Below are 22,634 nucleotides of genomic sequence, written 5' to 3' on the forward strand. Positions count from 1 at the left end.
AAAACATGAAGACCATGTCCAAGTACTGCGCATGCGTGGCTAGATATGACCTTTTAAAATTGAAATTTAACCCTGGTCTGGAAACCATCCAAACTGTTTATATCAACAGCGTAGCATGATTCAGAGTCAAATTGTCTGATAATGGGTCTCGGTATCGGCACTTTAAAACAGCCACACTCTTAGAAGAACGAGCAGTTCATCGTCAGCTTATACTCAGGCGTGTATTAGAGAATTAGGTCTCCACTGTAATCGCATTTGTTTATTCAACAATGGAGTTCGCGTTAAAAGTTGTCTACTCTATGTGTTTACTTTCTGTTACCATTGCAGGTAGGCTCATATATTCCTGATTCACTCATTGCATGTTATTGCCACGATGTCAATATATTTACTGTATACATGGTTGCGGTCAGTGATGCCCGTTCAAAAATAGTTCTCGCAAACTTATATTTAAAAAATCGTTCACATAGTTTAACGTTATACAATGTTACCTCTAGAGTTTGGTCAATGATGATAACTATTCGATATATACTCACGATGTCTGCAACCCCACAAGAAAGTATATGTTCATAATCATGAAGTAAATTTGTATATCTATAGCAACAGGGCAATTAGGTTGCATCAGTTGTCAACGGAGTTAACTCAAAGTCGGTGCTCATGATTGGAAATGTTTTCATTCCGTATTTTCATTTTTAAGTATGTTATTGTTGATTCCGTGACGCTGCATGGCGAGCCGAACATGTGTGCTGCATTGACATGTTGGTGTATGATTTACTTTTAAACAGTTTAACAAAATCCAATGATAACAACATACGGAGTATATAATATTTATCATCGACATTGTTATCGTGTTCGGTGTTGTTTTGGAAAGACAGCAGATACTCTCTAGATCTATGCAATCAGTGTTCATTAAACTTTCAAGAATCCTCGGTGAAACAAGTAAACAAAACATTGTGGTCGGTGAATTGGCTAACAGATGTGCGCCAGGCATGTCAGAAAATGTTGAAGATCCTGGGAGAAATTCTTCAAATACCATACCGTGGTCATATTAGTATAATTGAACATAAAGGTTACAAGTACAATCAAGCGTTTGAAGTTAATTAGCTGTGTTGATGTCTGAATTGAATGTAACCGTTCTTAGTATAGTGAAATGCTAGATAGTTCTCACCAGCATGGCGGAGAGACCTTTAGCCCAGAAAAAAGTATAAGATGCAAAAGGTCACACTACAAAATATTTATCAAATATCTTGAGTTTTCGCGCGACTGGATTAAACAAGTTGGGAGTGACGTCATACTGGCTGTGTTCACTTTGGCTTGTTTTTACAAAGAGTTGAAATACGAGTAAATGTGATCGGATGGAAATTAATCAACACAATTTATCATGTTTATAATTTGTGTTAGTAACCATAACATAAGGTCAATGTTGACGTTTAAAACCTTAGCTAAATACGAACAACTCTACTTATATAGAGTCTGTAATTTAGTAAGCCATGTATAAACATAGATAATGTTGACATTAAATTAAAATGAAAATAAAAAGCTGTAAGTGACAATGATAATAAGTTCCGCCAAGCACGTATATAACCAATAATTACCGACTACTAAACGTACAGTCGCTGTAAGTCGTCAATTCATTGTCAAATTTAATGTTAAACATATTGGAAATTCCGGATCGCGAATGAGTGTGTAGCTTAAATGTCATTGTTAATAGTTGTACCAGGCATTGATAGTCACGCTGGTTGTATAGATCAGAATCAATAGATCTGAATATAGTCGTGGGGTCCACTGAATGAAACTAAGTTCATACCGTGACTCCGCAGTGTGATCATATGAAAGGACATGTACATCAACATACAGAAAGATTCTAGTATTAACTGATTAAAGCACATTTTAGTATCCGTCAAATAGACTTATAATCGACATTGTTACTATATTATATCTATACATATAGTTTCTATATCTTGTTTTAGAAAAAAATGCCTGACCTTTATTGATAAAAATTGTCTTAGATGTTCCCTATGCAGATTTCGTGTTTCTAGTCACAGATTGCGCATCGAGAAGATATTCACAGTGAAAGAAACATCTCTGCGTCTTAATATTATAAATACCCATCATTTATAAAATTTTAAATTCTCATAATCCTTGTGTTCTTTGAAGACAATATTATTGTGTTGTATATAAGACCAACTGCCTACAATACTGTAATATAATATAATATAATATAATATAATATAATATAATATAATATAATATAATATAATATAATATAATATATAATATAATATAATATAATATAATATAATATAATATAATACAATCGGGTGAACGCGGTGCTTTTCAGCGCTCCCCGATTTTCTGCCTGTTTTGCGTTTTTGCGCTCGTTGTGCGCCCGTGTTTCTACACAGCTATATATATAGTGTGTCTACCCTTTACGTGAGTAATTTATAGTTGTTGTTTTCGTTATTATTGTGGGTTTTGGAGTGTTTTTGCCTTTGCCTTGACAAGGTGGTCGGCAACCAAGATGGCTGCCGCTCACACAAGGCCACCGTCAACACCAACAGGTCACCTTACTAGAAACCATGCGGTACGGTGTGAAAACATTGATGGCATTCCTGTTGAAACTTATGTGGAGTCGGTTGCAGATTTAGTCGGGGCCAGTAATATTGTGGCTGCATCCCGTATGAACCGATCGGTTATTGTCTTTTTAAATAAGGTTACATGGGTCGACATGGTTTCTGCCGCTGGCCTTGACATTGGAGACCTCCATGTTTCTGTTGAACCTCTTGTCCGGCCCTCTACAAAAATTGTGCTATCAAATGTTCCCCCTTTTTTACCTGACAATTTTATTACAGATGCCTTAGCTAAATATGGGCGTGTCATGAGCGCGGTGCGAGCGATCCCACTCGGGTGCAAAAGACCAGCACTGAAACATGTAAAGTCTTTTCGCCGCCAAGTTTATGTATATTTAAAAGATCTCAATATCAACGGTTTATTACCTATTACTTTTCAAGGTCAGACATATAATATTTACGTTTCGTCTGACGAATTGACGTGCTTTTCATGTAACATGAAGCACCGTCCCTCAACACCTTGAGGGACGGTGCATGAAGGGACATACACGTAAAACTTGCCCAAACTCTCAAACAACGAATATGCAAATGATGAATGATGAAAACAATAGTGCCCAAAATAGCACTCAAACAGACTCTCAACAGGTGAATGTAATAACTAATTTAAATTCCCCTGACACATTGCACGACAAAGACGATGACATAACTGATATAATTAACACCCAAGCATCAGATACTGAGATAAACAATCATGAGACCGATGGTACAACAGATAACATTGAAATTGAAACTGAAATGAATACAGATTCATCCAAATATATGAGCAAAAAGCGCACGCGCTCTAGATCACCAGTTCATAGAGAAGAACAAAACAATGACCAGTTAAATGACGAAAATAAATGTGAACCAAGTTCTAAAAAGCGTAACGATGAAAATGCAATCGAAATTGTTGAACAAAATTGTCCGATTGATGAAGAGAGGGTACGAACCCCTCCTTCCCCTTCCATTGCACCACCATCGCCTCCCCCACCCCCTCCACCCCACAAACCCTTTCCCCACGTATATGCCAATGTAACAGTGTGCACTCCAAAGCCACAGCCCGAGCTTACGGAGTCGGCCCCATTTCCATCATCTCCCTCACTTGAGTTCACAGTTGAATCCCCGCGCGATTCGCCGCTATCCGAACTCCCCATTGATTTAAGTGGTTTAACTGATCAATCACAAGACCTTTTCAGCACACCTATGTCACAAAATAAAACCGCTGATGATATGGAGGAAACTGCCAGCGAATGTAGTGAGAATGAGGGGTCTATCATTTCAAATGTTTCAACATGTACTGATAACAGCGAATCAACAATATCAAACGCTAATATCAAAACCTTTTTAGTGTCTACACTTCACTCACGTAGATTTATAGACAAGTGTTTTGAATTTTGCCCCAATCTTAAAATATTGGTTCGACATCTGATAAACTACCGCAATACCACGCAGTTGAACACATCTGATAAATCTCGCATGCACAGACTCATTAAAAAAATTAAACAGCAAATCAAAACGGGTAACTTTATCGCTGATTTTTAATTTCCCTTGTTATGATGGCAAACACAATTACATGCGCAACTTACAATGTCAATGGTTGCCGGGACGCCCTCAAACGGTACAGTGTTTTCAATTATCTCAAGGGTGACCATCCCTGTAATATTTATATGCTACAAGAAACACACTCTCTTGTCTCCGATGAAAATATTTGGAAACTTGTGTGGCGTGGCCTTGGTATTTTTTTCTCATGGCACTGTTAATCGTGCGGGTGTGGCTATTTTGTTTTCGCCAGGAGCAACTGTGAATATTTTATCACAATCTGAGATCATGCCTGGGTACGTGTTGCACGCTCATGTTCAAATTAATGAAAATCTTGTTCACATAATTAATGTCTATGCACCTATTAATGGCGCTGAGCGTGTGGAATGCTTCACTAAAATTGAACAATTCATCAGTTCTCTAAATAATGACCCAGTAATCATGGGAGGCGATTTTAATTGTACTACTGAACCCGACATTGACCGTAATAGAGGGACTGAACCGAACATGCGCACTGCAAAGCTCCTCAAATCTGTCCTGAATCATCACAAACTGTTTGATGCATGGCGCCAATACCACGGGAACACATTAAACTTTACTTGGGGGCGTGGTGGTACGCTTGTGCGCCTTGATAGGTTTTATGTCAGCAAATGTATGCGTGGGAAAATTAAGAATATTGACATAAGCAATGGCGCATTAGCTTTTTCTGACCATTCCCTTGTCCACATCAACATCGCCATTGGTGACAGTAAAAACAAAAGTCCAGTGTGGTGTATGAATACAGAAATTCTGCGCGATGAAGTGTATGTGGCAATCTTAACTGATTTTTGGGCGAAGTGGCAAACACTTCGAAATAATTATGTAAATATACAGACATGGTGGGATATTGGCAAAAATAAAATAAAGTTACTCACACAACAGTATTGCACACTCAAACAAAATAAATACAAAACCGAAAAACAAGCATTGGAAATGGAAATTAAAACCATCGAACGTTGTACTGCACACGATGCACCGCTCTTAAACAGTTACACTGAAAAGAAAAAACTTCTCGCACGCCTTGTTCAACGTGAACACAAAGGCAGTGCTACGCGTGCGCGACATCAGTTTTTAAATGAAAGTGATGTTTGCAATTCCTTCTTTTTCCAGTTAAAGAAAAAGAAGGGAACCAAAAAGGCGATCTTTCAGTTGAGGCACCAGGATAATACTCTTACTGAAAATCAAACTGAAATACGGAAAATCATACACACCTTTTACAATAACCTGTATACACCTGATAACATTGACATTGAAGCTCAAAATAGCCTCCTTGAAGGGCTACCTCAACTAAATGAAACAGATCGTGATGACCTTGACAAACCAATCACGTTTGACGAACTGAGTGCCACGGTCAAACTACTTCCCCATGGGCGTACTCCCGGTATCGACGGAATACCAAACGAATTTTACCAAACTTTTTGGCATATCATTGGAAGTGATCTGTGCGATGTATTTACTGCTGCCACAAACGAAAATGTGCTCCCACTATCCTGCACAAGGGCCGTGGTCACTCTTCTCTCTAAAGAAGGTGACGTTACCAACGTAAAACACTGGCGACCCGTGCGTCTGTTATGTAGCGATTACAAAATGTTCACTAAATCGCTTGCATTGCGTTTGCGCGGTGTTTTAGGCAGCATTATTCATCCAGGCCAAACTTGCAGCATACCAAACAGGCATATTCACGACAATATAAATCTACTTCGTGACAGTATTGACTATGCCAACTTAACTAACTCGCCCCTGGCTATTGTTGCCATTGACCAGGAAAAGGCATTTGATAGGATACATCACGGATACCTCTTTAATACGCTTCGTGCCTTTGGTTTTGGTGACCGTTTCCTTTCTTACATTCGCCTCATGTATACCAATGCCCAGTCCCTGGTCCGCGTTAACTGCGCCCTTACTACACCCATCACAGTGGCCCGTGGCATTAGGCAAGGGTGTTCAATGTCCACTGCCCTCTACGTCATTGCCATTGAACCACTACTTCATAAAATTAGGAATGATGAAAACATTGAAGGGTTGGTTATACCTCACAGCAAAAACCAACGTTCTAAACTCACCGCTTACGCCGACGACGTGGAATTTTTCATAACTCGCAAGCAGGATTTCAACTTACTAAGTCGCTGGTTACATGTCTACGAGCTTGCGCAAACTCTAAAATCAATCTCGAAAAATCATAAGGGTTATGGGTAGGTAGCTGGCGCAACATCACCTACTCCCCTCTCAATATAAAATGGAACAGCGAGGGGTTGAAACTGTTGGGTGTTTATCTTGGGAATAATCTAACTTATACGAATCAGAACTGGGCTGAACTTGTTGCAAAAGTAAATAATAAGATCAACTTCTGGAATCATTTTGTTTACAGCATGTCTTACAGAACGCGCGCTCTTATCATTAATAATCTGATTTCATCGCAGTTAATGTATCGCTTTAATAGCCTTGTGCCGCCATCGGACGTAGTTTTGAAGGTACAGAAAATGCTGCTCGACTTCTTTTGGCAAGGGCGACATTGGGTATCTGCTGCAACACTGTACCTCCCCTTGGAAAGAGGTGGACAAAATGTTACACATCTTCCAACACGCATAAGTACTATGCGACTTTCCTATATTCAAAGATATTTATATAATAACCATGACCACCCCTGTTTTAAGTTCACAGACTACTTTTTTATGCAAGCGAGCAATATGTCATATGCAAGTCAACTTCTATGCACCACTATCAAAGCACCTTTACAAAGATTGCCATTATTTTATTATGAGCTCCTCCAGTGTTGGAAATCTGTAGAGAAAGTGCGTAAGTTCAATGATAATAACGTAACTGATATTCTTAATGAGCCACTGTTTAACAACCCACTCATCATACATCCCATACGAAATGAGCCTTTTGCGCTCAGACATTTTGTTGACGCGGGAATAACCAAAGTATGTGATTTGGTATCAGAAACGAATAAAACTTGGTTGGAGGCCGCTGATATGTCGGATAAAATTAAAATCCATTCCGAGCGTATTCTCCATCTCAGTATCAAGGTCATTCACGATTTTATTCCTACCAAATGGAAAGATACTATCAACACCTACTTCAAAGGGAATGGGAAGTGTAATCAACCTCTTTCACATCATAGCTTTGAACTGCACTTTTCTGATGAACTAAATTTGCCACTATATAAGTTTGAAAAAGGCGCAATCTATAAATATCTAATACGTGTCCAGTCAATAACACAACACTTACAAAAACTTGACACTGTTTGGCGGGACATCCTTAGTCTGCCTGAAAGTGCTAAACCCAACTTCAAGGATTGCTATGAAACACCAGTCATTAACAAATATGGGGATCTGCAGTGGCGTATTGTCCATGGTGCCTTTCCAACGGGGAGATTTCTGTTCAAAGCTCGTTTGAACAATTCAGATAAATGTCCCTTTTGTGATGAAGTTGACACACTTCAACACATTTTTTATGATTGTCCATCAAATAGCGCCTTACTCCATTATTTTAATAACATCGCGTCGCGACTGCTTCAACCAGATTTTCGCATTCCGATTTGGTGGTTCACTATTTTACCACCCCATCGCTCAAAACACTTTATGTCGAGCAAGGCACAAGGTTTATTTTGTTTCTTAGCGTGCATGGCTAAGGTTGCAATTCATGTCAGCCGTCGTAATAAAAGGCAAAACAAAGGATCGAGTGAGCCTCTGGACATTTATATTCAAAGTATTAAGTCGAGGCTTGAAACAGAATATGAATGTTTCCGGATCATGAACCAACTGCCTGAATTTGAGATTATGTGGACGGTAGAGGATGCACTATGTAAAATCGAGGATAACACACTTCGCATTCTACTGTAAACATGGCAGGTACGATCTATTTAAAGCAGGAAGTTGCTTTGTCTTGTTGTTAAACATCGATACAAACGAACATCATTGTATTTACAAACTTAGCACACGCACAGGAGCCAAGAGTTTTGTCCTCTTGGTGGGCTATCATTGCACACACTTACAGCAGCGCATATATGTTTTATGTTACTTGTTCTGTGTTTTAAATGTTTTGATTTTCCCTTGGAATTTGGAAGGGGGGTTGGTACCCCCTTAAGTGCGAACCGGTGTCACCGGCCTGCCTACGGGGTTCCAAGGTGTTTTTTACTGTTACGTGATCGTCTTTTATTTTATTTTACCCGTGAACCAAAAAGCATAATATAATATAATATAATATAATATAATATAATATAATATAATATAATATAATATAATATAATATAATATAATATAATATAATATAATATAATATCATATAGTATATCCAGGTAAAGTTTTTTTCTTAATACTAACCGAGTACCGATAATACTGCATTGTCTCCAATGATGGAACAGAGAACCAGCGGATTGCTATCACATTTTTGTTAGAATACTATACATATATAAAGAACGTTTGCATAATACTACTACGCTAAAACAATGACGCTCTAATAAATACTGCGCATATATCAATTAAAAGTTAGCACAGTGACGTATGCCAAATCCGCGTATATTTATCACCTAGACCAATAGTTGGAAAGTAAAACAAACAATAATTTGCATTTATTATTTCGATATTTGAAATTACGATACTCCAACCGTATCTATGGAATGTTGTCAAATCTATTTCTGTCAAGCCCATTTCGATTGTTATATTTGCCCAATTCGAAGTGTACAAACCCGGAATATTACCAAAGCGTCGTGCAGTTTCAGTGTGTGGGTGCCAGGACTATATCAAAACGGGTTCGGAGACTGTGAAATCATCAGATCGTGTCATATTATCTATGAGGTCAGTTAGTATTTTAACCCCAATGAGAACGTTAATCTACAAAGTGTAAGGACAGTGGAGAACAATTTGGTCTTTAAGTATTTACACCCCCGTAAAAACTAATGATACGTCCATTACTGGTCGACTTTCCCACGTTCTTATTTACTGCGCGGGGTTATAGAGGTATATGCGACTTCAATTTCTGTATTAGATTACTTGACACGTGATCCGTTAAGTGTTCTTCTCTGATCGTATCGCATGCTCAAAAATTCAATACCTCGTTCTAAAACTCGCATGGAAAACTCAAAGATAGGGTAACGACAGTACTAGTTGTTACTAGCACGTTCTACGAGTTAGTTGCAAATCATGCAATATTGTACGTTTATTGGATCGTTATTATGAATAATAGTTTGGATTTGTTTAAATCCCTGTAGTTACTAGGAGGCCAGAGAAAGATGGTCTGAATTTCGCATTAACCGAAATATTTTGGCAATGAATTGTGTTATCGACAACGCGTGTTGTTTTATCAGATGAAATCGACACATTGTGTCAATTACGCGGTTCATGACTAGTACTCAGTCATCGCTTGGCGACGGATTGAACTGATTATTTGAGGACGTAAAAATAAACTATCACCATCAATTACGTATGACAAGTATCAGCTCAAAGACAGCGTGGGCGGTAACCTAGATTACCCCGCTGGTATTACGCGGAGCAATCTCTAAGTGAATGTTGGAATTGTATGTCGGGTCTTGTGTTGACACTGATGCGTCACCCCCATGTAATTGATTGAAAGAAAGTTTATTTAAATCATGTTCAGTTTCATTCATTATTGTTTGATTGATTGCTTGGAGATCATACCCAAATTGCCCGTGTTCTGTATGCGTTACTTATTCTGTACACTATTAGAATTATGTATTTCAAACTAAAAGAGGCAATGTGCTATTTTTAGCAAATATCAATATTATATTTCCATTTTGATAAAAACAATAAAGATACGATTTTTGTTTTGTTTTAGCAGCAAATATAGCAGTATTGTTTGCATAAATAATAACAAAACTCTAGTTGAACGTACATACGTGTATGATTTACCTGCATGCACAGGAAATTTTCGAGTGTGATTTTATGAAAAATCGTACTCTAATCGTTTCTATCAAAATGCCATATCGAAACAAAAATAGTTTTCTGTTGGACTCTACCTTATATTTTTATTCCGTTTAAATTCTAGTTTGTGCATAACAAGTTTCGTATATAACCATGTGTCATGTGCAACTTTCTTGCAAAAGTTGTGTCTGAAACCACACATCCATGCCAAAAGCTGTGTATAATATAACATTAAACCACCATTTCATTAATTGGACCGTGGCAGTTTTGACAATACAGATAACAATGTGAAATTCAGCTTTTTAAGTTTCAGAAGTTACGTAATTTGTGGTCACGTGTCATATAATTGTAAGATTCAACAGTGTGAAATAATCTGATAAAATTTACTGATCGATGTTTCTTGGAAAATATATAAGTTGTATCTGTGTGAAAGGTGGTTCACTGGGTCCGTCATTCTGTGGGAGTACGCCCTCCCACGCCCACTTCAGCCGGAAATGGGGCTGTCTCATATTATCGTCACGGTGATAACATTCCAATGACTGTAAAAGCTATATATCACAGGCATATAATGAAAAGTGGATTTCAAAATTAAAAGAGTTATATCCTAATGTACAGAGTGTGTAAAATATATAGCCAATGAGTAACCATGTCAACCATTCATTAATGTATTCGTCCGTTCATTCATTCATTTATTTATGTATTCATTCATCTATCCACCCATCCATCCACCCATACCAAACCATTCATTTATTTGTTCATTCATTCATCATCCATTCATTTATTCATTCATCTTTGTATTCATTCATTCATTCATCCATCCATCTATATATTCATTCATTCATTCATTCGTCCGTCCATAGTTCTTCGTGGACTGATTTAATAGGCATTATTCATTGGAGACATGTCGCGTATTTGTATGAAGGTAAAACGCAATGTTATGAAGGGCTCTTATATTTATATATGTATAAACCCAATGAATGAGAAACCTCTAATATATCGCTATACTATTGGATATATATATATATATATATATATATATATATATATATGAGTGGCCATGCTGGGTCTCTGTAGCCCGGTATCTTTGCTATGGCCAGTCCTGGGGATTAGTCGAAGTGGCTAATCCCAGTAGCCAGTAACGGTTGCCGGCCATGGTGGTTCGTCTCAATGGCCAGTCATGGTGGCTAGTCCCAGTGAACAGCCTGAGTCTCGATGGATATTTTCAGTAGCCAGTCCCGGTGGCTAGCCCCCAGTGGCCAGTTCCGGTTATTTTGTTTGGAACACCCACGTTGTGGACGTTTTCCATTACTACTATCAACAATAAAAATGACTGTGTATTCACACAATTACTATTTGTACATCAATTATTCTACTATCGGCAGGTTATATGGTAGATTAAAGATGTAATATGGATGAAAATATGTATTTTATAACATTGCTATTGTACATATTGGTTTATTATTAATCATGAACTAAAAAATGTTCCTTCCTTGAGCTTCACGATTTATCCGAGAACTTCACAACTCTTTTCCAGGTTCCATATACGACATTGGCACGGGTCCGTTCTGTAACGCCAGCCCGGAAGACTGCGAAGACAGAGGCGATGAGTTCATTGGATACTTTCAAGACACGTGCTGGGCAGGCAATAAAGTATGGTGCAAACAGAGGGCAACCGTTAAAGGACAAGAGTGGGTTGGAGCAGGGCCATTCTGTAACACTCTGCCTAGCGACTGTCGTACCAGGTTTTTGAAATATGCCACCTCAGCTAAGTGTGGAGATGGGTCTTGCTGCGTGACTGGAATTAAACGACTATGTGTTCCTGATGAAAAGGCCTCCAGTAAACGATTTGGGGCACTGGCAATGAAACCCAAGCTGAAAGTATGGCTTGGTAAGTGTACTGTTCACTGCATATATATAAGAGCAGAGGGCATAACGGATATTAGTTTTCATAAAAATTATAACCGAGTTGTAATGTGCGGTTTGACGACACAACAACAACAAAACATGCCCTCTCTTTCATTGCGAAATCAAAGAATAGTAGTATATATACGTATATATTGTTTAAATGTAGGTTATAAACACGATCACCTATACATTTCTGCTACATAATATTCGTCAATTAGTCGGTACACATATGATGCCCTCTGTCTGTATATGATAAACACAATATAATGTAATTCAAATCGACGCATGTCTGGGTGTCGTTCGTCATTCAGAATTACAATAAATCTCTCACAAACATTTTTTTTACTGCGCATCAGAAAAAAAACCACCGCTGTGAATAGCCTTACCCATATTCACATCTTAGAAGTGACTCGTCTATCGACATTTCATTTTTGTGTTTGGGTGTTTTTTTTTTTTGTTTTTTTTTTTTTTGGTTTAAAAATGAAATTTACCAGGCTTACACCAGTCACAATAGAAACATGATTCAATTCATGAATGTGCAGTCTTACTAATTTGTATTTTTGAATTGCGTACGGCACTCGCTTGAAACCATTGTGGCATTTGATTAAATAACAAAAAAAACATTAGGCCAGAGGGAATGTCGACAGTCTATATACTGATCAACGATTTGTCATTATTGTTTCTTGCATTTCGTACTAGATACTTGTCATGTCTGAAACTATTGTCCAATACTAACAAATATCCAAGGATAATTGCCAATTTTGGTCTAATACCATATTATTTAACCTTTAGGTTCATCGCCAATGTGTGACGGTAAATGCAGTGACTGTGCCCTTTACGGTATGAGCTGTGCGGGTAAAGACATGACGGGCGATGGTGACACGTGTCTATCGGGTAAAAAAGTTATGTGTCTAGTACCAGAAGCGCCTGCTCTATGGTCTCCGTGTCAGGCGAATATATTGAAGGTATTGTCTTACAATGTCCGCGAATTAGATTTCATGTATGTACACGATGGACAGCGAGAGCGTACTTGTCGGATTCCCCGTCGAATAGTAGAACAGCTTGGTGATGTCGATGTTATCGTCTTGCAGGAGGTGTTCATGGGAGGTTGCTTCCCCGGCGTTGTTTCACTCAGGGATTTGTTTCGTCACCATGGATTCCCTCATATGACAAATAAAGTGGGCGATCGGGACACTGGTTTCCTGGAAGACGGTGGGGTTTATATCGTATCGCGTTGGCCAATCACAGAGCAGCACGAAACTATATTTGAAGCAACGCACTACATGGAAGCAGACGCGTTTGCTGCTAAGGGCGTCATCTACGCAAAGATCATCAAAACTGTCAAAGGTACCAGCAGAAATTATCATGTATTCGGTACGCACATGCAGGCACAGATAGGAGACATTCACGACTCAGTACGGGAAGACCAAGCTAAGGAAATGAGAGCGTTTATGAAAGACCAAAACATTCCATTTAGTGAGCCAGTTATATATGCGGGAGACTTTAACTGTGATGTAAGAGCTAATCACAGACACGTGAGACGCGTACTGGGCAAGCTGAATGCAGGAATACCACCACGTGTTGGCAAACTGACTGCGACCTTTGACCCGACTACAAATGATATGTTTGAAGATAAGAATCAAGCCCCAGGCCCTGAGTGGCTGGATTACGTGGTGTACAGCAAGGACCATCTGAAACCATGGGTCAGTACATTGGAAGGAATCAAACTTACATCTAAGACACAGATGGAAATCTGTAGTAATGGTCCATTCAAACCGTCCTACATGTATCCTGATTCAAGTTTTTGTTCAAAGAAACGAACAATAACTGATTTATCAGATCATTACCCAGTGTTGGGAATGTTTATGTTTCCCTGAGCAGAGGAGAAAACAACAACAGGGTTACGTAATATAATATATTATTTATATAATAATCGAAAGATAGAATAATCACTTTCTGCATAACAAAATGCCTAAACCAATCACGGATTGTGTAACCATTCCGAGTAAACACAGTGAACTTGTACTTGCATCTAGTAGCATACACGTTTACATTTTTCTGGGAGTATATATGCGAGGTGACAATAACATCTCTTGGTCAACTAAGAACATGGCAAAGAGAAATGTATTGAAAATCTAACTAACATTAATGTAGATTTGCAAAGAAAGATCTTTGAATCAATGTGCATGCGCCCTCAGTGGCAACAAAATACAAATGCTATTGTTTTTATCTTGAGGCATGAATCATATTGATTCAACTGAAAAGTGAAAGAAATGATCATCTGAGTGAATTAAAAAACAAACATTTTATTGTAAATATGTATAAAAATACAAACTGTATAATTTCATAATTGTAAAACAGAATGAACATATTAAATGTTGCAAACAAATTGTAGGAATTGTTTTGAAATCACAGATTTTAGTTGCAACAAAGTAACATATTATTTAAATTCAGTAGATCAAATACTGATTGGACGGAAGACATAAATAAAATTCAATAAAAATAGAACAAATAAGACCAAACACTGTTGTATTTAATATACATGTTTAAATAACACACATATTAAATACTTAGACCTTAAAGTGAAATGCTACCTAAATTACTGTAAGCATTAACTTATAATCGCATTAGTACTACAATTCAAGTTTCAAGATAAATGTTCAAAATGTGGTCCTCTGATATTGATAGCAGCAAAAATTAAATTAAATGAATTAAAAGTAAATCATGTGGACAGAAAATAAACAGCCAAAAGGTTCATACATTATTTACTTACAGCATTGCAGTCCAGTGGACAGAAAAACTTTACAACCTCATATTGATTTTATTAGGATATTGCACAACAAATATCTAAACTAAGCAATTGCAGAAATATTCCCAAATCCTGGTGAACATATTCTGCTATTTTTTACATAGCCATAAAACATCTGTAATCATTTGACATTACATAATTTATTATTGCTGTTTTATTATTTATTAGTATTTTTTTATTATGGAGCTGTTTTGCACTGAAAATACTGCAGTATGACATAAACACCAATGTACACTGTTCATGTTATGCGTTATGTATTAATTATGAAAAGAATAAAATTATTATAGCGTATTTTCATATTGTCTTGATGTACAGGTGTAACCAGAGTGCGTACAATCATAGATAGCCACTAGAAATGTTGATAGTTCATGGGCATTCCATGTTTATAATGTTGAAGCAACAATGCCTTATATGGATTTCATTTTTTAAAAAGTATACAGTGGTAACAACAACATATAAATCAGAGTCACAGATTAAAAGAAACAATCTGGTCAGAACAGTCATAAAAAATGAGATTTAGCTCAAAGGAAATGTATACCACATTACAATAGTAACTCTTGTTACATGGTTAACTGTGTTTTCATATTCAGATAAATTGCCATATTAGGTGGATAGTAACTTTCAATATTTAGATAAATTGCCATATTAGGTGAATAGGCTCTTTTAATATTTACATAAATTGCCATATTAGGTGAATAGTAACTTTCAATATCTACATAAATTGCCATATTAGGTGAATACTAACTTTCAATATTTACATAAATTGCCATATTAGGTGAATACTAACTTTCAGTATTTACATACAGTGCCATATTAGGTGGATAGTAACTTTCAGTATTTACATACAGTGCCATATTAGGTGGATAGTAACTTTCAGTATTTACATACAGTGCCATATTAGGTGGATAGTAACTTTCAATATTTAGATAAATTTATATACTTACTTGCTATTGCAAGGTAATATAAATGAAAAAAGATGTGGCATAAAAATCTGAACAATCATGGTACACAACACAATACAAGCTAACTGCTGGAAATATATAACCCATCATAAAGATGATCCTACAAGAAGATTTTCGTAAAAAATAGTCTCTAAAAATTGAACATTCCTGGGAGCCACTAACACAAAGCAAAAAGGTTTATTTTCCAGTCACTTGCCACATGCCGTCAAAATGTTCACCAAAATACTTGGCAGCCAGGTCTCTCTTCGGTAAGTGATCTCCTTTGCTCTGTTCAGCTTCTCTCCTCAATCTGTTTAACTCAGCTTGGCTTAGTTCTTTTCTGAGAATCAAATAAAATATACTATCATTAAAAACAAACCAGTTTATCACTCTCACCACTTGAGGGCGCACTATGTGAGGCAACACTAATATCCAAGTCTGTCTGTTCCTTCAGCAACTAAGTAGAAATAATGTGTGAAAGGAGAGATCAGAAGAAATGATAAGAATGTAATACTTAATTTACTACAATGATTTCTAATGGAGTATGTTTTTCAAATAAAATATATGTTCTCCGAGCACTAGGTGGGCGAGAGCATAGCAGCAAGTAAAATGAACTTAGAAACAGGGCTTCTTGTCAGTTCCCCCATTTTATTTATTATATACATTCACATGATGACCACTCTCCACAGTTTGGGATTAAAATAATACTGAATAATTGCAACTCATTCATGTGAGCAAAGTAATATCTTACACAGGCATTTATACCACACTTCTATACACACCAAGGTCAATATATTGAATACATCATAACATCAACAATACATTACTTTTCAATACAAGTATAAAGAAACATAGACAAACATATTCTCAAAATTACAGTTTATATATCTATATGTTATTTTCAATATTGAAAAATCATTTTAATAAATCAGTCAATCAAATAAACATAAAAATTTGCAATATCACTACTAATTGGACTTAATATTATTGGTGATAAACCAATTGTCTTCCAACATAGTACCACTAGTTTTATGTTGAGCTTGTATTTGAAGGCATATTTGATGGGATGTAAGCAAAGACTACATGTTGCATACAGCAGTCCTATTTTCTACACACTATACTACATGACAGCTTCATAGCATAGATCTAATGATGATATTAAGAAGTAATAGGGTAAATAAGTACTCTTTTAGAATAGAAAGTATAACAGCTGAAACTACAAAACAATGTATCTAGTAACTTACTCATTCCATTCAACGCTGCATAAAAGTAAAAAAAAGTAGACATCATAAATATCATTAACGATGTATACGAATGAACCGGTTTGATGTGCTGTTGGCATACCTTACATGTACCTACAGGTCGGTCTTCACATGTGTATATTCCCATGCTAGTATACTGAAGTCATAGAGACAGTGATATATGACACAGAATTTAGTGCTAACTATGTAATTACATAGCATTTCACCAGGCCATTCATATAAATATTATATTCCAGCCTAGGAGTTATATAAAGTGACTGCAAAATACATGCAGTTGCCTATGAAGGCTTAAGATTTGTTTGTCATTCAGAACCTGACAGACTTTACATAGCTTATAATAGTACACACAATGTTTTATCAGGGGAATATATTGTCAAGCAGGGTTTATGTACACATAGGTCTCATACTGTCATGCATAACAAAATATAGTTGCCAGCAGCAACACATTGTTCCAGCCCAAAATCACAATTTGGTTATCTCCACTGATTGGTTATTCAGTGGCAAAAACAATTATTATCATTTGGTCCACCACAACAATTTGATATACCGGTAATCAAGAAGTTGAGAGCTAATCTAAACATCCTTCATCAACGATGTAGCAGAATCTGAATAGTGATCCAAGCTCTGCTGTTTTTTATCCCTGGTTACATAATCTTTAGCTAGCAAGGTATATACCATACTCGTCCAACTTAGCACCCATGCAAATCAAATCAAATCAAATCAAATCAAATCATACAGAAAAACAGCATGCCAGAAATTGCTTTGAATCAAGAGTTTGTGTACAATCAGAAACATTCAACAATGAAGATAATGAAGAAGCTTTTGACTTTGACTGTTTTTCAACAGCCCCTAATACTTCTTGCACCATACATTTTGATGGTATGTAAATAATTTGCAATAAAATGTGCATATTTTTTGTGAGCAAAAAGATACAATATTCACTCCAATAAGCCACATGGTGAACGAATATGGTCATTTGGTTAATCTTTTTTAAAAGCGTGCACTCAACTAGGTGCTGACCCCCCAAAAACATGAGTACCCTGGGTGCGAAGTCGGACGAGCATGGTAATCACATAACACAAAACTTTGGGTGGAATAAAACAACATGGGAAAATCTTTGCAATCATCAGTAAACACGGCATTAGCACATAAGTTTTATCTATGAATACCTTTGCTCGAATTTGGTTTTCTGAGAGATAAATATTTGGAATGAGAAATCAGTATTAGTAAATGATATGTGGAGTGAACATAAAATATTCTAGAGACACTCCATGCTTGGATCTCATGATGTTTTAAGTACCGGTAATATTATTATTAATAAACTCACGAGACACTTGCCAATTTACTGAATATACCCCAACACTGAACATGTTATGATATATACAAATGTAGTGTGTGTAAGAGAAAAATTACACTTGTTCTACCATTTTCTATGAAGCATAATATTCATATATATTCATGTATATAACATTTGTCAATAAAAATATTATTAAAAAATAATAAAGTTGTCACTAGTGGGCAGTCCACAGGTTATTCACATTCCATAATGATTAAAAGGCAATAGAAAATTAAATGATCATAATCAACAAAATGAAAACAACATACAAAACAAATAAGTAAACTTACTTCGCAGGGGGGACTGGAGATCTGTAAATCTGCTTTTTACTGCTGTTTAAACTCCTCTGTACTTTAGTTGGTTGATGGCTTTTCTGCCATTCTAATATTTCATATTTACCAACACAGTGAAGGCACTGGATTGTATTATGGACTGCAAAAGAAATGCAATAACATGTTTTACATTCAATATAAAAAGGGGGTACACATTGGCATGTTGCTAGGATGTTGTCACAAGAACACCATTCATGAAGGCAATATGGATGTCATATCACATAGCAGAGGTTAATGATGCAATCCTGTATTATTTTGCTGTTTTCTTGAGAGTTAGGCAGAGGGTTCTCCGAACCTGCCTATTCACATAGTTCATACCCACCATAGACTCCGGTCAGTTAAAATGACTATTTTGAACTGTAGGCATTAATCAGCGATTCTGCCAATAACAGAGAGATAGAATCTAGGTCAGGGGAAGCCCCATGACCCCAAGATTCTTTTCCCTTACGTCACAAACCACGTAACCGCTGCCATATGGCTGGCTATTCACTCTGGTTCCTTTCTCTCTGCATCAAGAACTTAGACCAGCGCTACGGAAAGTGTGGGATAATTGGGGACCCGGAGTCTATGGTGGGTATGAACTATGTGAATAGGCGAGTACGGGGAACCCTCTGCCTAAATTCACTATGTTCAATTACCCACCACAGACTCCGGTCAGTCAAAATGACTAGTTTGAGCTGTAGGCAGAGTCAGAAGGAGTGCTGATGGTAGAGCAATCTGTCCACAAAAATGCTGAGACTGACTTATCGCCTATGTGCAGGGACCCTTGTGGTTGACAGGACCCAGCCTAAAAGAGGCCCTCCTCAATAGATTGGGTGTCTCTTAGGTAGTACTAGTAGTTGATAAAGACGTTTGCATTCTCCAGAAGCCTGCCCTCAGAAAATGTTTGAGGGGGGCACCTGACGCTAGCACTAATGGGTTAGCAATTGCACCGACCTCATGTGCTCATACTTGGTGTCTCTGCAAGCTCTGTGTCAAGGAAGTTAAAGTAATCCACCTGGTGATGGAAGTCGGGGAGGCCGGCCTATCCTGCCTGCCTGGGCCGTAACACATGTGCTTGGTACCCCGTCTTAAATCCCTAGTACGGTTTTGGTAGCAACTCCGTGTCGAACCAGGCAGAGAAGCAATTCCTCCCGACCATCCGGGCCGACAAAATTTGACAGCCGGGAGATCTGGTGGGGATCGTGTCCTAGGATTTGGTTCTTGGCGAGAAACCCGATTCGTGTCTTTAGCACAACTTGATTGCCCATAAAGGCGGTACATCGTCTGAGAAAGACAATGGCTCCAGTTCTGACAGACGCCTACCTGAGGCGAGGGCCAGTAAAAAGACTACTTTCCACGTCAAAATTTTGAGTGGTGCTGATCAGAGAGGCTCAAAGGGCGGTCTGCTTAGACAGAACAGAACCGACAAATCCCAGTTGGGCGGTTCCCTTGTATGGGATCTCGGCCTCTGATATGAGAAGCAGTAAATAGTCTCCTAATAATACGACAATCTTGTTCAAACCCACTTCGTCAAACAGGTGGACGAAGGAGTATGCTACCTGGACAATAGAGGGATAGCATGGATCAATCTCCCTTCTGCTACACCAATCAGTGTATGCTCTCCACCTAGAAATGTGGGCAGCATTGGTGGAATCCCTGTTTGCCCTGGCCAGGACGTTGGCAGCCCGTTCAGATAAACCTTTCGTATGTGCAGCTCTACTGAAAGCATCTATGCGTGTAAGTGATACCCGCTGGGCTCGTTGGTAGTGCGCCGTCCGGTTGGGACAGCAGGTCCAGTAAGTCCAGAAGCACTACTGGTGTTTCGACTAGCATTTCCAACAGAAGTGGAAACTAGGCCTTGGTTGGCCAATTGGGTGCGACCAATGACAATATGCAGGTGTGCACCTGTTGAAGTTTTCTCCGGTGCCCGGTGAACTAGCGGGAAGGGAGGAAAGGCGTACACATCTATGTGGGTCCACGGGGTCAGCAAAGCGACCTTGGCCCAGGCTCCTGGAGTCAGCAGGAGTGTTATGTACGTCGAGAGCTTGGCGTTCCGGGGTGCGACAAACATGTCTATCTTTGGATCGTCCCACAGCCGAAACAGCCTGGGGTATCAGCCACTCTGTGTTCTGGAGACGAAGTCGCCCTGAAAAGGTGTCTGCCAGACTGTTCCTCACCCCTAGAAGGTGGTATGCGGTTAGCTCCACATTGTATTCCAGGCACCAAAGGAGAATTTGCTTCGCTAGGACTGACAACAATGGCGAACGCGTTCCCCCCTCCTTGTTGGGGCAAGACCACCGCTGTGTTGCCTGTGCGGAGCAGAACTCTGTAGTCTCTAACTACAGGTAGAAAGTGTGGTAGTGCTAAGTGCACTGCTTTCAGTTCGTGCCGGTTGATATGGCGGTCCCGAAACTAATGGGGAGGCCATATACCTTGGGCTTTTTCGTCCAATAGATGCGCTCCCCAACCTTGGAGGGAGGCATTTATTACCAGAGTCATAGCTTGGGCGAGTGGGTCCAAGGGGACCCCCTGTTCGAGGTTGGCCAGTGGCAACCACCAGGGCAGGGGTTCCTTCGCTTGGTCCGAGATCAATACCTGCCTACCTAGTTCCCGTAGGAGAGCTTGGTGTTGCAGCAATAAGCGTTGTACCGGGCGGCTGCCTAATGCGGCCTGGGGAACTGCCCTTCAAACCGAGGTCATCATTCCGATGATTTGCATTAGTTCTCGGAGGGACAATAAGGGAGCACTGACTAGGCGTTCGACTAGGCTGCTTAGCGCCAAGCAACATGCTTGAAATAGCTATACCAAGCCTACCTTTGTGTCAAACTCCATGCCCAGGAACATCAACTGTTGCGTTGGGTGGGGATGGGACTTGTATGATTTACTAAAAAGCCCAACTCGAATGCGAGCAATGCTTGCCGACCGAGGGGGCGTAGTGGAGACAGCTCACTTCGACTGCATCTGATCTACCCGGCCTGCCAGGGGACGCAATTTGCCCCGACAGTCCTTTGACCAAAGCCCTTGGAGGCAAATTCGGTGCCATGCAAGGACGGATCCACAAAAGGACCCACAACGGGCCACATAGGAGGAAAGATCTCCAGGGGCACAGCCTCGCTGTAGCCGGTAAAATCGGGTAAACCACCGCCTGAAAACACAGACTGTGAGGATGCCCTCCGATCAGCTGGGGGGAGACCGAAAAATATCGGTACCTCCACCATCGGGCCTTCTACTCGACGTCTGAGTACACGAAGTAACGGTAGCCGAGCGTGAGGACTTTATACTCATGCCAATACGCAACTCACTTTAACCAATTTTTACTGAACACGCTTGCTGTGAAAATATGCGGTCAGTCTCAGTGATTTTGCATGGCTCTGAAAAACCATCCCAGGCTCAGAACTCCAGTGAAAAACACATGCCTTCAAGGCAAAAACCCTGAACCCTGCACGCAGCCACGGCAAAAATAGCATTTTGGATGCGGGTTCTATGCTGCTAAATTCTGATTATACCACTGCACAGTCGTCTCAAAAAACGAAGAGACAAAACAGCAGCGAGCCTCTGGTGCTGTCATTACATCTATCCATTTCTAAATACATTGATTAAGCATAAAATGAACACGACATGCATGAGGGAAGCGAAATACAGTTGGAAAAGATGACGCAACGAAACCATAGTTCAGCGATTAAGTTACGTCGCCAGGTTTTATTTACCTTATTGTGAAAAATGCTATGCACAAAGAGGAAATCGACTTGAGGGTAAAAAGACAAGGAAAACTTATCCTACCAGCTACAATGTCGGTTACCGCGGCCACGGTAACAACCCAAGCCAGAAACCCGAACAGGAAAAAGTAGGCTACGCAGCCAGTCGTAATGGCACTGCCATATGGCCTCGGTCACGTGGTTCATGACGTAAGAAAAAAGAATCTTGGTGTCATGGGGCTTCCCCTGACCTAGATTCTATCTCTCCGTCATTGGCAGAATCGCTGATTAATGCTTACAGTTCAA

At 38.9% G+C, this 22,634-nt stretch overlaps 2 protein-coding genes across 3 annotated transcripts in view; one reads left to right on the top strand and one right to left on the bottom strand.

Annotated features, from left to right (window-relative positions):
- The first annotated feature begins 107 nt into the window (after nucleotides 1-107).
- LOC100373634 (uncharacterized) lies at nucleotides 108-15,071 on the top strand. Its single transcript, XM_002739091.3, has 3 exons — nucleotides 108-327; nucleotides 11,601-11,954; nucleotides 12,764-15,071. The coding sequence occupies exons 1-3, from the start codon at nucleotides 270-272 to the stop codon at nucleotides 13,846-13,848; spliced, it is 1,497 nt and encodes a 498-aa protein (XP_002739137.1). The 5' UTR covers nucleotides 108-269; the 3' UTR covers nucleotides 13,849-15,071.
- The window catches only part of LOC102802486 (uncharacterized), a 28,711-nt gene continuing 20,334 nt past the window's right edge, over nucleotides 14,258-22,634 (bottom strand). Inside the window, exons 8-10 of one of the 2 annotated variants that reach the window (XM_085501128.1) lie at nucleotides 18,610-18,751; nucleotides 16,966-16,980; nucleotides 14,258-16,061 (exon numbers count right to left, since the gene is read on the bottom strand). In XM_085501128.1, the coding sequence (XP_085357254.1) occupies nucleotides 15,920-16,061; nucleotides 16,966-16,980; nucleotides 18,610-18,751 (299 nt within the window). In that variant the 3' untranslated portion in view covers nucleotides 14,258-15,919. The remainder of the gene's footprint in view (nucleotides 16,062-16,965; nucleotides 16,981-18,609; nucleotides 18,752-22,634) is intronic. The other variant, XM_085501129.1, reaches the window with a different exon arrangement.

This window comes from Saccoglossus kowalevskii, chromosome 7 (assembly GCF_978046115.1).
Source record: "Saccoglossus kowalevskii chromosome 7, keSacKowa6.1, whole genome shotgun sequence".
Taxonomy (NCBI): Eukaryota; Metazoa; Hemichordata; class Enteropneusta; family Harrimaniidae; genus Saccoglossus; species Saccoglossus kowalevskii.

Coding starts and splice junctions, on each gene's coding strand:
- LOC100373634 (XM_002739091.3), top strand. CDS start 270: ATGGAGTTCGCGTTAAAAGTTGTCTACTCTATGTGTTTACTTTCTGTT. Junction 328..11,600: donor ACTTTCTGTTACCATTGCAG/GTAGGCTCATAT, acceptor ACTCTTTTCCAG/GTTCCATATACGACATTGGC. Junction 11,955..12,763: donor CAAGCTGAAAGTATGGCTTG/GTAAGTGTACTG, acceptor TTTAACCTTTAG/GTTCATCGCCAATGTGTGAC.